Source organism: Xiphophorus maculatus, chromosome 8, assembly GCF_002775205.1.
Source record: "Xiphophorus maculatus strain JP 163 A chromosome 8, X_maculatus-5.0-male, whole genome shotgun sequence".
Lineage (NCBI taxonomy): Eukaryota > Metazoa > Chordata > Actinopteri > Cyprinodontiformes > Poeciliidae > Xiphophorus > Xiphophorus maculatus.
The window spans coordinates 18,720,080-18,737,629 of record NC_036450.1 but is presented as its reverse complement, the minus strand read 5'-3'; the positions used below and the strand labels follow the sequence as shown (position 1 = coordinate 18,737,629).

At 39.6% G+C, this 17,550-nt stretch overlaps 1 protein-coding gene across 1 annotated transcript; it reads right to left on the bottom strand.

Annotated features, from left to right (window-relative positions):
• Positions 1 to 858: 858 nt before the first annotated feature.
• Positions 859 to 15,805, bottom strand: LOC102231835 (E3 ubiquitin-protein ligase RNF165). Its single transcript, XM_005798656.3, is given in 9 exon segments — positions 859 to 4,133; positions 5,388 to 5,491; positions 5,592 to 5,687; positions 5,837 to 5,941; positions 6,496 to 6,622; positions 6,765 to 6,890; positions 6,968 to 7,271; positions 15,497 to 15,629; positions 15,632 to 15,805. Coding segments are annotated over 9 exon segments (1,287 nt in total). The 3' UTR covers positions 859 to 4,015.
• Positions 15,806 to 17,550: the final 1,745 nt, after the last annotated feature.

Sequence of the window (17,550 nt, the reverse complement as noted above, 5' to 3'; positions counted from 1 at the left end):
GTGAGAAGGAAGGGAGCAGATTGAGCAAAAGAGGGACGGAAAGTGAAAAGGAACAAGAGCAGTGAAAACATACAGGAAGGGAAAATAAACTTTAAAAAAAACAAAACTGTGGCCTTTAGAAAACCCAACAGTAAGACATGCCTCTTCTTAGTCCAAATACATTTTAAAAGTAATGCTGTAAAAGTATGCCTTTATAACAGTTTGCTCAAAAAATTTTAAAGAGAGTTTTGATATTTTTATTAGAAGTGGAGTTCTTGGATGTGCTGTGGTGGCGCAGGGGTTAAGCACAACCCACAAAAGGAGGCCTTAGTCCTCAATGCGGCTGTCGCAGGTTTGATTCCCGACCTGGCGACCTTTGCCGCATGTCTTCCCCTTCTCTCATTACCCACTTTCCTGTCAATTAACTATCAAATAAAGGCCACTAGAGCCAATAAAACCTTTACAAAAAGAAGTGGAGTTCTTTGGAGAAGTTATGAGGTGTCAAGGTTTCAGAAAGTCTTTCAAATGAGATATTAGAAAAGGTCCCTAAATAGGTTTTTCTCTCTTATTTACAGCCAGATGGTGTAAATTTCCCGACTTACAACTAAAACAAATTTGTGTCTTTGAAAACTTTCCAAGTTGTGAAAGTCAACCATGATGTGCCAAATAAAGGAGCGCTGCCTCCTGTCACTCATCGCATCGAAAGGTAATACTGTTTAGTAAGCAAACCATGAGTGGCATGTCTCCTAAGCAGCTGGCTGCAGGAAAGGTATTTGTGGAGCAATTAATAAATAAGTAAACAGTTATTCATCATATTTGTGTTAACCTATAGAGGTTAGCATTGAGCAAAACATTATGTGCTAGTTAAGCTAAGGTTAGGGTTAAGATCTGCTCTGAATCTCTCCACAGAACCCGAAAAAACAAAATCTGAACCGTCTCTTTAATTAGAATGGCTTTCAGCATCTTAGCTCCACTCCTTCAATTATTTATGCAACCAATAAGGCAGGGGGCTTCATGGACTGATTGTTGTTGGTGGTTTCAGTGTCATGGAAATATCTCAGTACACCTAAAGCGAGGCACTTGTTATGCTTATGTCTTCGAAGTTTTTTTTTTGTTTTTGTTTTTTTGAAACAGAATCCAAGATCGCTAGAATCAAAGACAAAGACAAATACAAAAGTGGCCAAAAAGGAACATGCTTGAATAAGACGTTAAGACAGTGCGCTGTAAGAAGGAGAGCATACAAAATAAAAGCCAGTTAATTTGTCTAAGCAAAAGATTTTTTTTTTGTTTGCTTGCTTTTGCCAGTGAGAGGGTTCCGATGTATATCAAACAGGTGAGTGCAAAACAGAACACAAACTAAAAGACTGGTTCACTTCATTGCAGTTTGTCCACATCACAGCATGGGGGATCAGAGAGATTGCATTGAATGGAATGTAACTAAGATCCACAGCACCACATGGGAGACAGACAGAGAGCAGGCTCAGTAGCTCAGTCTGGGGCCGTAAACATCGCATAGCCAGCTTGTGGAGATCAAACAGCAGGGCTATTTTTTTCAAAAAAATTTTTTAATATACTTTAAATGTTCAAAAAGTACAACTGCATGCAAAGCATTCCCATTTCCAACAATGCAAAAATGAGGTAATCGTTTTTTTCATAGCATTTCTTTTCGTTATTTCTAAATAAATAAATTATGATTCAGTCGCTCTCTCTCTCTTTTTCTCTCACTCTAAAAAAAAAACTCTATGAAATTAAATACATCCCCACAATATCTACAATTAGTAATAAATTATGATTGTTAAATACTTAAGGCATTTCAGCTGACAACACCCTGTGTAAACTATGAAAACTTCATCACAGATGTCTCCACCATGGGAGGAGGCAGTGTCAACACTCGCAGTGCACAAGACAGGAACTGAAAGGTCTAATAATCCTTTGCTATCACAGTGCATTGGATGGTGCGGGTCCTGAAGGTGATCTTTAAAACATGGCTTTGTTGGACTGAAGGAAAGAAAAAAAAAAGACGTGATTTCTTTTGTTTTTTCCTGCTGTGGCGTCGTCTTGTGTCTGTGTGCACTGCAAGAGCGAGGCTGCCTTCGTCGCCTCACGCCCTATGTGTTCTAGGAGTACAGCGTAGCAACCAGCAAAGCAACCACAAAGGGAGGCCTGTCACACAAACACATGGGATCAGGATGTAGAAAAAAAAAACAAACGCTCCTCTCCCATCTAAAACACTGCATGGATCTACATCTAATGCAAGTTCAAGGAAAACAGCTTGTTGCTATAACTATTATCATATGTGCTTGCTCTTCATAGGCAATAAGGTAAACATCAAGAGAGTCCCGTCGTCATCGAAGGGGGACAGGACGAACACAAGCTACGAGTCAGGGGAGCAGCCGCTGACTGACCTTTTTTTTTCTTTCTTTTTGTTAGTGTTGAGAAGATAGTCAGAGCTCAGATTAACTAAGTCATGCGCAGGAATCTTTTCACCCATCCCAGTTAAGGTGACACTGCCCAAGCTGACAGTTAAAAACCTCAATGAAACATGCAAGTCAGTACACTTTGTTTTGCCGTTTGGGTCAATTCCAGGTGAAAAAGAAATGCAGGCAGAAGGAAAACTACATCCTCCCACCTACATCTGCAGTGCATGAGAGGCATGGGCCAGTCTCTGGTATCCAGGGTTTTTTAAAAAAAAAATTATTTTCAGTTTTAAAACTGCTGAACATTCAATCCTTTCATTTAGATGCCCAAAAGTGTGTAAAATTGAGCAAAAGGAAGCCTAGTGCTTCAAAGGTGAAATAACTAAAACAATTGTCAAACATAAAAGCATGCCTGATTTTCAATATGTTCTAATATTTTAGAAGCATTTGGAATAATTGTTTATTTTCTGTCTTAAAACAATAAATTCTTTACATTCTTATAACAATTTACTGTGTAAATACAATAATACCATGACCCTCTGGTGTATTTACTGAAAGTTATGGTAACTTAAGAATCTCATATCACCCCATGCCTATTGCATAAGAACTTGTAATTTCATCCCTTTTTTTTTTTTTTTTTTTGGTTTTGTGTCTTATAGGAGCTCTGGCGGCTGCAGTATTTAACCTCTTAACTCTTAAAGCAAACTCAACATGCCACTGACACATATTTGTTTAGTTACACACACACACACGCCCACACGCCTGCACACACACAAAACTTGTGTGCAGACCCAAGCTAACTTAATAAAATGCATTTTGGTAAAAAAAATAAAAATACTAAAAAAAAACAAAAAACACTTTCTGCCTATTTTTAACATTTTAGACACAACACCACTCAGTCACCAGGGTTCTGGTTGCACAAGAGGGCAACCAAGTGACACCGCCCAGAGCAAAAAGTACGACTGTATTGCAAAAAGTCAAAGCTGTATGACGGAATCAAAACACTCAGCTAGCTAGTGCTTCGACCCAAGAAGGCGAGAGTCCACCAAGTATCACTTATTGGTTACTGCTACTCTACTACGACCACAGAGATCTTTAGGTAAACATGGCATCAGAGCGGTTAGTAGCTGTTAAGCTTATGTTTATGTCAGAGTAAGAAAAAGACAGAGAAACTAGAGAAAATAGAGAGTTCGGTGGGTTACGTGTTTACCGCTCTGCAGACATAAAGTCATGGCTTTGAGGACATGCTACACAGCCCGTGGCTACCTACAGTACAACACCACAACTGCAACAACACCCCACTCACGACCAGCAAGCTACAAGTAAACCCTGTGTACATGAGAAAGTGTGTGGTTTTGTGTTCCAGTGTCGTTTGCGTCCCAAGAGGATGTGCTTCTATATAAAGAGAGTCTTTCGTGGCCTCTCGTGTAGTCCTGGCTTGGCTCAATAAAGCATTAATTAGAGGGGGGGTTTCGTGTCGCGTGAAGTCTGGAGACATTTGGCAAAGCACCCACCAAGTGGAGAAGGAGGCATGGGGGTCGGGGCAAGGCTGCTGAGCCGAGATGGAAGAGAGAGAGGAATCTCACAAGACTGAGTGAATCACAAGGAGTCAAATCTCATCAGCTGTCGGGGTTCAGCTGTGTTTCGATGTCAACCCGGCATATTGGACACTTCCTGCTGGTAGCCAACCACTGGTCCACGCAACCCTGGTGGAAGAGGTGCATGCATGGCAATCGCCTAGAAGACAAAGAGACAACATTATGGAGTCACATAGACTCTCCTAAAGAGCCCCGTTATGTGGTTGCTAGAAACATTTAAAACTAAGGGAGATGCATTTGTTTATCCAGGCATAGATATAGCTTATGTTGAGTCATCATTCCCCACTCACTTATCAGACAGCTGAGTCTCCATTTGCTGTAAACCAACACTCTTTCTTTCCCCCATGGGGTTCTGCTTTCATTCCCCTATAAGATTCCGTTCCTGAACTGGTTCTTTAAGGAATAGATCCACACGCTACTTAAGTGTTGCTCGTAGAACTGTAAAGTTTACAATTTTCATTGTGTGTGTCCTTTAAATTACAAAAAGTAACTTTACTTCCACTTAGTACAAAAGAGCACCTGGTGGGCTCAGTGCAAGGGGAACAGTTCCTCTGGTTACAAAACAAGCCCAAGTCATGAGTCTTCCACCACCGTGCATGACAACAACAAATAAGCACAAGTGCTTGATAATACACTTTTGCTTCTTTTTAAAATTTTGAATAGCCAAATAAATCTGTTGTTTCTGCAGGTTGAGGACTTTGACATTTGGTAAATTCATTGGGTATTTTTCAAAAATTCATGGTCCCGGAGAAGACCAAAAATTATATTGAACAAATTTACTTGTGATTAGTCTTTCACCTACAATACTGAAACTCAATCTGATTTAAAATGTCCTTTATATGATGAAGAGAATCTACAACAAACTTTCTAAAAAATAAATACTTATGCTGGCATTGTGTTAACACGCGCCTGAACGTTTCAGAGCAGCAAACCGCCAAAACAGACATCAGAAAGGTGATTTTATAGCAGTGAGCCCATAATTTCATCAGCAGTTTTTTACCTCATTTTAAGGTGCAGTCAGAAAAAGATAATATTATTCCTGATATATCCAGCCTGATATGAAATAAAGTGTAATTGATTTTTGCTGTGAGTGTAAATTGAGGGTTAGGAGGTGGATCACTTCTTGGCCATCATCAGCAACATCAATATCTACTACTGTAGTTGCCTAGCAACTGCTCAGAGCAAAGCATCATCCCGTGAAAACTGAGCAAACTGACATTTTTACACTTGTACCCACTGCATGTATCATCCAGTCTAGATTCTAAGATAAATGAGCCAGTTGCTAACAGGACTACAATCCCACTGATCTATTTGTTTAATTCAAGAGGGACAAATAAATAAATAAATAAATACATATATTGCATCGATTTTGCAGCTATGGAGCATCACCCACCTGACATCTTCTCCATCTTCCAGCATGGACAAACAGATGGTACACTTCTCATCCACATCTGTTTCCTCCTCCTCCTCTCCAATCTTTAGCTGCAGAGGCTTTCTCTGTTAGCACATCAGATGACAAAAAGTAAAACCTATCTGAAAACAATCAAAATCTTGAATGCTTAAAGTGTGACTGCACAAATCTTGTCATCTGCAGTACCTTCTTGTATTTATGTGGAAAGGTGAATCTCTCTATGGTTGTTTGGACAGCTCCTCTGCTGACACTTCCCAGTCGATCCTCGAGCTGCAGCAGCTCCTGTTCAAACGGCAGACGTTCACGAGAATGACGGCACGCTTGGAGGAAACACTTAAAGGACACTAAGGTGAGAATTATTTTGTTGTTGAAGTGAAGACAGTAGTTAGTGATTTGTTGACTGACATATCTACACACTTAAGAGGATTTACCTCGTAACTTTCTCGCACAGCAGTGGCGTGCCTCGAGGGATTCAGACTTTGCAGTGCTAACAGATGCAGCTGGGGATATGGATAATTTCTGATTTCATGAACAACCTGGTCGAAGAACAATGTTTACAGAATTAGAAAAGCTAGAATTTACGTTTTTCTAATAACGAGACATGAAATTTTGTAATTTCATATCTAAAATCATTGATGCCCCTGGCATATTTTTGATTTAGTATGACTTTAATTGAGCCCAGAGACAAGAGATAACTAAGCAATGTTGAAAGAGTATCATATTTGTTCAAATGTGTCATTCATATATTTTTGTTTACATTATGACATGGCAAAAAAATATAATATCTCTCCAAATAATCATTAAAAAATCTTTATCGTGAATGGCTATCAAACCATTTTCACCCTGGTTTTCACTATTTATGATAGGGTTAAAAAAAAAAAAACCAGTATTGGCTTTTTCAGCTTCCTATCTTTTGCTTTCATTGTGTGACTCGTTTCTGTATCCTTAATTGTTCAAACAATTCTATGTTGATCATTATTCTTGGTCTTTTGCTGTTGTGTTTTGGATTGCATGGCTACTGTTCATTCTTTACATGCATCCAGAACCTAGAACATCAAAAAAGACACCCACAGAGAATAACACAGCATACCACTTGGGCAGATGATGTGTTCCTGGGGAAGTGGTGCATTCGAGGGGAGGCCAGGTAATGCTGATAGTGCTGCGGAAGCTGCTGGAGTTGGTACTGATGAGGGAGGCCAGCGTCAACACTGAGATCCCTGCAGAGACAGACAGGCATGGGACTAAATCAGCATTATTACTCTTGCCAGCCAATGTGACAGACAGATGAGTACAAAGAGGAATAGCTGGGACAATTTCTCAACTCTGCAGAATTCCTGTTAATGTCAGATGGGGACTCACCAGTCGGTGCCTTCCGCCAGGTACCGTGGCTGCTGCGTTATTGGCTGAGGGACGTGGATGGGAGGGGAGTACTCATAACCCGAACGCAACCGGTGAGAATTCAGAGGAATGCGCTCCTGGGTTCTTCTGCAATGCAATTCAGAGGGTTTGGATTCAAATCTCTGAGCGTACGCATGTGCATTTGCATGCGGCACCTTCACTACCTGGAGGCGTGGGGAAGGATCCTGCGGTGCTGCGCTTCAATGAGCTGCTGCTGGATGAGGTATTGCTGGTGTAAAGCCTGAGGTAGGAATGAAGGCCCTGGCACGTCCTGAAACTGAGGGGGTGCGGGCAGGGCAGTGAGAGTCGGGTGGTGCGTAGGGGGCAGGTGGGCGGCCAAGCCTGCCTGCGGAGGCTGGCCGGCATGTCCGAGAGGGAATTCTGCTGAGATGGGAGCCTGGGGAGCGCCCAGGTGAAAATGTCGGCAGGAGGTAGCATGGCTGTGCTGATGCCTGCTGAAGTGCGCTCCTATGTGACATAAAGGCAAGCGGTGAGAGGCCTGTGATCCTTTAAATAGAGAGAGAAACCTCAGAATGGACATATTGGCAATACGAGACAGCAAAAACGAATCTGAAGCTGAGTAAGAAACGTCAGGCCTCACTTCCACACTCCTCAGGGCCTGCATACCGTTTATTCAAAGAATAATTTTAGGATGGCACTTATCTGCAGTCCGGGGCTTCTTAACCCAAAGAATTTGAGCTCTATATTGTGCCAGCTATTGGAAGGAACATTAAACTCCTTACTTCTTGTAATGAACCTGATAACAAAAAGGCACCTCAGAAGATACAGCTGAGCACGCTGAAAAAAAAAAAAAGACATGCCTCCATTTCCACTTAATATGAGAGAGAGAAAAGCCATTAGATGGCATCAAAGTCAATCAATACAAATTACTCTCTGCTCAGACAAATTGGGGCTGGAGAGAGCTTAGAGTAGGAACAAAAAGAAAATGCTATTTCAACTTTCCAGAAAGCTCTGAGGCTTTCTGGACCAGTGGGATTTGGAGGGTGGACTGTTCATGATGTCGTACTTCAACACCAACTAGATTTTCACTGTTTCATGCTCAATTAGACAATTATAATCTGCTCCTCAGTAATATAGAGTGACACTATGTGTCTAAGTTGGGGGATTGGCTTACAATTTATTTTTCTAATAATTATTTTCAAACTACTTTAACACTAGAAGGTTGTTCAATGTTTACAGCAAAAGTTAGACATTGTTTAGGACAAGCTAATAGTCAATACAGAAGTAAGGCTGTCAATAAAAAAAGTTGTAGTCTTCTTTCATACCTAGACCACTAAATGCCATTTTTTTCTCACTTGTTAGGCATTTTTCATGAGCTATGGGTTTAATGTCCATGACCTAACACAAGAATACATATTTCTCACATTTATTTCTAAGTTATTTATGAAATATTTTATTTTACAGACTGTTTTGTAATGATTGTGGTTCTGATCAATGTGTGTACCAGTTTACTCTTCTGAATTTCAGAGGATTATGAACACTGATTAAATACAGATAACCAGCTACCTCCTGTTGGCCGAAACTATTATTGAAATCAAATGATCACATTTTTTATTTCAATAATCAAAAATGAAAAAATAACTCATAACTTATGAGTTATCATAAGATAATACTCTAGTTCTATTAAAAAGCTAGGAACCAAGCAGTACAGAGGGCCCAACCCTGTCACTGGTGACCCTTTTCAGGATTTGTCTGTGGGGGGAAAAAAAAGCCTAGACAGCAACATGATGTTACTTTGATCTGTACATTATAAAACCAGGAGAAATGATTATTCATTGAATGCTTTTCGCAACGTACCAAGCCTTTTAGCTAACATGCTCTTAAGTTATATTTAACATATTTTACCCACGATGTTTTGACAAAGCTACGCTAATTAGCTGCTGATAATTAACCAGACATAACATTGCTGCCTTTTTTTTCCTCCATGTTTTCACTTAGCTGCATTTAGCCCCAGGACAGAAGAAGCCAGTGAACCCAGAAAGGCAGAGCTAAACATTTGGCTGAGGAAGTAGAGCAGAAATGGCACACTTGATATTTCACATTGGTTTCTGGCTGCTGTACCTAAGTTGCTGTGTGCAGGGGGCATCTGACTTTGTAAAAGTGGACACTGTCTGAAGCCTGTTATAAACATCATGTTTTCACACCCTGACCTGCTGATATTTGAAACTGAGGTAATGCAGAGCTACAAGGACAAACTGCCATGATGTGAAATTTCTGACTTTCAGACATAAAATCCCTTTTTTTTTTCTGGCAGAGAGCAAACCATCCACCCAGAAACCCAGTAAGCCTAAGAAAATCAGCTCGTCATCCCAAAGCCTAAGCCCTGGCTGCCCCTCCCCCACAATCTGGCTGCAGCATGGTTTCCCTGCGTGAGTGACAGCCGATAAGCCCCGCCCACTTGAGACTGCAGCAGGCTGACATGAAACCTGCCTCATCTCCTCCAGCTTCCATCGCTGCAGCTCACCGGATCCCAACATAATCGTGTCCTGTGTTTCTTCCATTCATCATCACGTCACACAATAAAACAAAAAATCAGCTCACCTGATGAACTCACAGGCGTAAGCTGCGTCGTCGTGCAGCTGCACTGCTTGTTAAATAAGGACACGGGATAGTTTCACAGTTGGAGCACAGCCACTGCAGAGGAGCATCATGCATTGCAGCTGTTGAGTTATTTAAAACTCTTTGTCGCTGGAGTTTGGGAAGAAATGTGCCACGCTTGCATGGCTGCATCTCACTGAAGCACTCCTTCTGTCTCTGCGCATGAATAATATCTGACTCCCTGAACTAGTAGGAGTGGTAAAACTCAAGACAGCAATTAGCCCTAACTTCTAACACTCCTTACATTTATAGTTGCATATTTAAAGTATCTTAATATTTGATAGAACGTGCATTTAGAGGCAAACTCGAAATACTTTCTGAGATGAAAAATCACAGCCAGACCGTGACGACAGTGTAATGAGATACTCTCGACACCATTTTGACTTGCATGGTTCAAATCAAAGGTGACTTACAATGTTACAAAACCTTATCAACTTCTCTAATTTCAACTTAATGGGTTTTGCTTTCCTAAATTGCTGGTACACACACTGCGTGCTTTGCTTATTTATCTTCCAAAACGACAAACAGCATCTCGCTGCTTCGCAATTGAAGTGTTTATTTATAAATTTGACAAAATCTGTTCTACTAATTTTCAAAGACAGTTGGATGAGAAAGATTAGTTTTTTTAATAACCCCTACATCTTTGCTTGTAGGTATCTTGCAAAAATATGAATGCTTATTGAACTTTTCCACATTTTGTCAGATTTCAGCCGTGAAATTTGATGTGTTTTAATTAAGATTTTATGTAGTAGACCAACAAGTCAACAAGCCAGTCTTGTCAGGTGAAACCAAACCTGCACATCAGCCATAACACCTTTGGCTTGGTAAAATGTGGTGGTGGCAACATCATGGTTTGGGATGCTTTTCTTCTGCAAGGACAAGGAAGTTGACCAGAGCTGATGGGAAAAAAGATGGATGGAGCTAAATACAGGGCAACCCTGGAAACAAAAACTTCACATACAGCCAAACCACTATGAAGTGGGTTAGATCAAATAGATGTGCTGGAATGGTCCAACACATCTATCAGGAATCTGTGGCAGGACTTGACCGTTGCTGTTCAGATGATCTCCATCCGTTTTACAAAAACAATAGTAGAGATTGTCAGACACACCAAAATACCAGCAGATGTAATCGCATGAAACCATAAATTTCCTTCCACCTCACAACTATACGTCATACTGGGTTGGTTTATCACATAATTTCCTATTAAAATAGGAGGCTTGTGGTTGGAACGTGACAAAATGTGAAAGAGTTCAAAGGGTGTGTCTTTGACATCACCTTCATAAAACCATAAGTGAACTGTTAAATGTTTGATTCAAGTTTCTATTTTAGTCTACCATTACCTGCATTATTCACATGATACAGACAAAAATAAATAAAGTAGAATGATCTGACTAAGCTGACTTGTCTGACTGCTTCTTTTAATTTCGCAAATAATGGCTGAATCCCCGTATCGAAGCTTTGTCGTAGACCATTTCATTCCCATTACCTCGGATGTGCTCAGTTTGAAAGAAAAGCACCTCAGTTCATAAAAATCGGATCATTTGACTTCAGAATTAGACATATGGTGCACCAATAAACCCAAACTGGGGTTTTGCTTTTTTTTTTTAGTCCTTTTATCACCTTCTGTAGAATTACACAAAAAGTACGGCTTTTTGAAGGTTTAAAGGAAGAGCTTTTAAATACAAGGTAACCAGTTGGTTAAAAAAATATTTGAAATATATATATATTGTAGATATCAAATTTAACATGACCAGCCATGACCAGAGTAAAAAAAAACCCACAAAAAAACATTTGATATATTTAGTACAGTATAATAAATTTGCCAGATTTCTTTTTTTGTTGTTTATTTTACTTTATGATACATTTTTAACAACTTATTTGTGCAACCAGGGAAATACATTAATGTATCTGCAAATACCCAACTAGTTTAAAAGCAAATGAGACAAACAGCTACAGCACCTGGCACAGTTATTGGCCCCCTTGTAGAGATATGTGATAAGTGCTAAAATAAATTTGTAACCTAAACCCGAACTAAAAAAAACCCATCAACCTTAAATGTAGGTCTTTTGATTACTTGAGGAGGAAAAAAACAACAATAATGAATATTAACAAATCTTAAGGCTCCTCAATTATTGATGGTCTGCAGTATTAAATGCATTTACTGATAGATTTTTGTATTTATTTTTGTTTAATCACTTTTTGATTCCTTGGGGCATGGATATGATGTGGCAGAGGTAATCCACGTTGGCTGCTTTTCAAAACAAAAATGCTATTTAAGAAGGACATGTCTTGACCTTCAAAAGTCCGGAAATTTCAACAGCTACTCACCCACACTTTCTTAAGTTTACAGTGAGAGCAATAAATAAAAAATGTAAGCCAACTGAAAAAAATATCATCAAGGATGGAAAATAAAGTTTATTTTGGCACCATTCACGGAAAGGATAGTGAGAAAGTTTAAAAAAAAAAATAAATACTACAGCAAAGAGTTGGGGTCACCAGGTCTTTGTATCGACTAATGGACGCCGTGTAAATACCAACCAGTGTTTTGGAAGCCATGTCTTTTCTGTGAATGTCCTACTATCACAAACATAAATGTGAAAGATGTTAACTTGTAAAACTTTAACTTGTACCAAGTGCTCTGGTTAGCGCAGCCTGAATTTATTTATTTTTATTTCAACTAGCACTTTGGGTTTGATGTAAAACCAACTTTAATACGAGAAAAAGAAAATCTCACGGCCACCATCAAGTACAGTGGAGAACTGTAATGCTGTATGCTTGTATATCTTCCAAAGACTTTAGCAATCATGATAACACCATGAAGACTGTAAAGTACCATAACCCACAATCCTATGGGATTGTTTTCTCAAAGACTCATCCCTGTTTGAAGTTAGCAAGATGTACGAGACGACCAAGTCCTTTCCTACGGGCAAAAAGAGTGAGAATGCTATCAATTGTTTTAATCATGAATTTAAATAAAAATATATTTCTTAATGTGGAATAAAGAGCATTTCTTAAACCAATAACTGTGGAGGGTGCTGGATGTGGTATTTTTCAATTAACAGAGATCCCTATTGTAATTCAACACCAATAAACACCAATGAGTTGATGCGAAGGAGGAAGTGCTTTGTTTTATAGTGAAATGATTTAAGTTGATGACGTAAGAGAAAAGGAAATATCAGTCCTTTTGTTTTGTTTTTTTGTTAAATGGGTAAAAGGTTGCCATGGCTCCAAAAACAAGCCAAGTCAGCAACTTTGAGGAGACTCTGTCAAAGACGGCTGAGAAATGAGAGCACATACATAGAGTGAGGAGGACTGTCTCAGTGACAGCACAGTGGGCGAGGGAGGAAGGAGGGAACACATGGAAATCAGCAAAAAGCACACTGAAGGTTAAGAAGAGAACTACAGTCTTTATTGGGAAATATTAGTATGAGTGGCACTGTGTGATAATAGTAATAATAATATTATATAAACCTACAAAGCTATTGTAGTACCATGCAAATAAGACCAAAGACGAGGCCTGACCATGCTCTCTGTAGGGTTAACAGAAGAGAAGCAGCATCCAATGAGTAGATGTGTATGCTTACAGCACATTTCAGTACAGCAGGGACATCTCTACACAAAGATTACATTAGAATCTGCTGTTCAATGTGGAAAAAAAACAACAAAAAAAACAAAAGTATAAAATGAACATGCATTAGGTTCTAATACAAAAAAAACAACCCATAAGGTAGAAAACCACAACCAAAGAATAAAAAATAAGAAATTAAAGACATTTTGGTTCTAAAAGGAGTTCTACAGCAGTGCAGGATATACACATCCCTGTAAAATGGATAGCATTCTGGAGGCGCTGGAGGATTTGAAAAGGAGGAAGAGGGGGCGAGGAGGAGGGTAGGCTGTGCATGATAGTGGGTTATTTTCAAAAATGGCACAATGAGTTAGAGCCGCATCTCGCCAATTTACTGTGAAATCAATTCGGCTAGCGGGAACACAGGCTTGGACACATGGACGGGGTTATGGCCAGCTGTTTGGGCAGCGCTTTTAAAACAGGTGCAGTGGACCATCGGGGGGGGAGAAAGCCTCAATTAATTTGTGACATCGGCGTCCTAGAATGATGTCCAATTGATAATTTGGATTACACATAGCGTAAAAGCAGCTGCTTGGGTTGAGTACAACAACAAACAGCTGGTACAATGCACCTTTTGGCAAATACAGAATGGAGACGGTAATCAAGACAGTTCGATCAAGCCTGGCTGTAATCGAATCCGGGAGGATCAAAATGTATCCACTTTACAGAAATTTACAGCAGAATGTAGTCTATCCACACTGAATGGGAGAATCACAATGACAGCCTGTAGTAAACTCTACAATGGGTTATCCACTAAAGAGCAACATGACAGTTTAAATCAAGACAAACTGTTTTTCCTACAGAAAAATAAAGAGTGTTATTCTTTAGTCTGTTACACAGAAGGATACGGTATGAGTGGGAGCTCGGTTTGTTTGTTTGTTTGTCTGTTTTAATGCCAATGTCTTCTTCGGATGGAAAGAGGAAATGAGGAAGAAGGGGGTTCACAATACAGCTAGATGCAGAGAACAGGCAGAGGCTACGGCAGACAGCAGCAGATGATCGTTAGCTACACAATGGAGGGGGACAAAGGTCTGAGAAATGCGGAATGTAGAGCCAGCCTCGATACTATGGAACAGGAAAAAAGAACACAAATAAAAGCACAATGAAATCATTGGTGCTACTGCATGTAGTTTTAACAATCAAAATAACTAATACTGCTATTACTACTATTATTATTATTACATAATCGACACAGATAGCCTGCTGCACTTAAGAGGCATATCTCTGTTTTGATTGGCCGAATTAAGACATTCAAATCGAAGCTACTTTTTTTTTTTTTAAATGACCAATTCTACAAATTCAAGAGGCACATGCTTTTCATTTTTTTCTCCACCAAGAGTAGTTTTGACATTGATAATCTATGTGTGTCGTATGTATTGATTTGGCCATAAAATGTAAAAAAAAAAAAAAAAAAAAGGAAAAAAAAAGTGATTTTTTCCCAATACTTATGGCCAAAGAAACACATTTGAAAAGAAGGTTTTAGTTTTTTTAAAGCCAGTTGAACACATTTGATAAGAATTTCAGTTTTTAAATTTACGATTCTAGACATTGTGAAAGCAACAATTCTAATGTAAACCATTTTTTCCCCCCTTTGGCCAAATAAACACAATTTTTAGGCATATTTCTGTTCATTTATAAACAACTCAAGATATTCTAGAGCTATATTTCTAGTTTATATTTATTTTTTTATTATTATTATTGAACCAGTGATTTTTATTCCCCTCTTCTTAAAGGACATTTCAATCTGATTTGAACCTTTGTTTGTTTCTTCATTTTATGTTTCATTCGTCGAAATTTCAAGGATTTGCATAAGGAAAAAAAAACAATCCTAATGCCCTTAAATACTCCAAAGACATTTATGTCAGGGAGGCTGTAATTAAACTTAAGAGATATTAAAACAAGCTCAGAAAAAATGAACGCACGTCATCAACACAAAGGAGCGAACAGCCTCCCTGTCACACTGATTATTTGTTAGTTTTTGGATAGAAATACTTGGGTTGGCCTGAATCGTGTTGAACTACACTTGCTTAAAAGCGAAGCGGCTCCAAATGCGACAGAGACCAAATCACGCAGATAAAGGAAGACGGCGCCGAGGATAAAACAAAAGCGAGCCTGAAAATCTGACAGCTGCGATTTGCAGGCCTGCGGGCCACCATAAAACAAACACCTCCCCGACTCTTCTCGCTTTAGCTGCCCTCATTCGGCTCCGGGCGCGTTAACGCGTTTCCTGCCGGGGCTTCATTTAGAAGCGGCGCTGCAGCGAGCAGGACGGCTAATGTTTGTCTCCCCATCGCTTCTTATTGTCAGCTAGCAGGTGTCAACTCTTATTTACATCATCTTTATCGACACTAACGGGAAGGAAACGCCGAGAAAATGTAGCGGCGGGGGTTAGGATAAGAGAGAAAAAAAAAAAAAAAGACAGCAACAACGTAAAATCTAGTCATACCTCTATTTCTAACTGAGCCGAAGACGGGGAGAACCAGATATCCAACATGGACTAACACCATCCTGGGTCCTTCTTTGTTGTGAGCGCAGGCAGCGAGACAGATGGTCCATGGAAATGATCCCCTGTAGCCCCCCCTCCGTCCTCCAGCACCGTGAAACGGACGGACTCAGCTGTAAGCACACCCCGACCAATCACCGCCTCCCTTCCAGCTGGACCCCGACGGCTTTGGCATCCCGATGCACCAATGGGATTAGAGTCTGGGCGGGGATGTCTGATTATGGACAGCCCGCCCCACCGTGACGGGACCATTCAATATTGATTATGTCTCACAGATCAATACTAGTCAAAAATTTGACGTTTTCTATGTATATTATTTTTCTTTTTGCAGTAGATTAAGCATTAAAACAATAATATTTAATGATTTTGTGTCAATGAAGTGTACTTTCACAGATTAAATGTCTAAAACTTGGGACTGCATGGAATTTTCTTAAACATAGTTAGAGTCAAGGGGCTACATTAAAAAAACTGCTTACTTGATGAAGGAGGAACACAAGTCAATGTATTTAATGAGATTTTATTTGATAGACAAACTTTAAGAAGTTAATAACTGCAAAGTGGAAAATTAACACCGCACCATCCTCTACCATCTAAAGCATGGTGGTGGTAGCATCATGCTGTAGAGATGGCCTTCTCCAGGGAATGGGGAAGCTGGTATGGAAGATGAATGGAGGTAAATATAAGGTTTGGTGAAGAGGTGCATCTTTCAGCATGGCGACGGTGTTAACGTAAGCTTACAACCAGAGTTACAATGAAATCCTGTAGGTTAAAACATGTTCATGTGTTGGTCCAGTCAAAGTCCAGGCCCAAGTCCAATCAGTATCTCAATCAGCGTCTGACAAGATTTGAAAACTGATGGCCACAGATAATTTCTCTCTAATCTGACAGAGTTTAAACTAATTACAAAGAAAACTTTCAAAAGACTTTCTGCTGTAACGGCACCAAAAACTGACAAATTGCAAAGGGGGCTGAAAACAAATGCTAACTTTTTATATTTGTATATGCACAAAGTTCTGAAAGCAACACATTTTTTTCTTGTATTTCACAATTGCACACTACTTTGTGTAAATAAAATCCCAAATGAGATGCATCAGGTTATTAACTTAATGGAGGACGTGAAAATCATTGGGGTTACTTTTTCCTCCTCTCCCCATTAGGCATTTAACTCAAACATCATTTGATTAGAAGGGTTTTTTCAAAGCAAGTCTGAATTATGTGTAACATAAAACATTTTTCAGTCCACTTTAAATGCTTTTGTTGTGATACAACTTATCTCATAGTTCTGCACTGTTTGCTGTGGATATGTATGTGCAGTGCACCTTATGGAGCCTTAAACATTAAACACTGCAGGACTCCAACTATTTGTATTATTAACACAAATAATGTGCAAAATCTAAAGGGTCACCTCAGAAATTTAAACATTTTCATCTATATCTCCCATCTTAACTTATGTTTTAACAGCCTCCTCCACCAAATTTGGACTATAATTCTGTGGAGCAGAAAACTGTCCAGAAAAAAGTCCCTGCCTGGAGCTTTAACCCCGAAGGATGAGGGAACAGATGGACATGGGGAGACTGAGAGGGTCACAAAACTTTCAGCTCCATATGTTCCCCATCTCCCACAGGTCTCACCATAAAATGTTTCAAGCAGGAGGTGAAATACAAAGGCTCTTTCATTTTGCTTTATGTTCACTGGAGTGAAAATTCCTGTTCTTGAACTGACAGGTGCTCTTAACATAAACATATCGTTTACATAGAGTTTCTCTGCATCATTCTTAAATTTATTTCACTCTTTAGACATATTCTCTCAAAATATTTAGATGCCGTGTAAGAAACCAGTGCAATTTCAGAGCAAAAAGTATCTAGCTCAACAAGGAGTACAGAAAGCAGTTTCGGTTTTTTGCCCTCTGGCGGCAGCAGAGCGGTGCCAAACAAACGAGCTCTCACTCTGAATAACCGGAGAAATCACTTGCGGGAAAATGTGCAGAGCAGAACTTG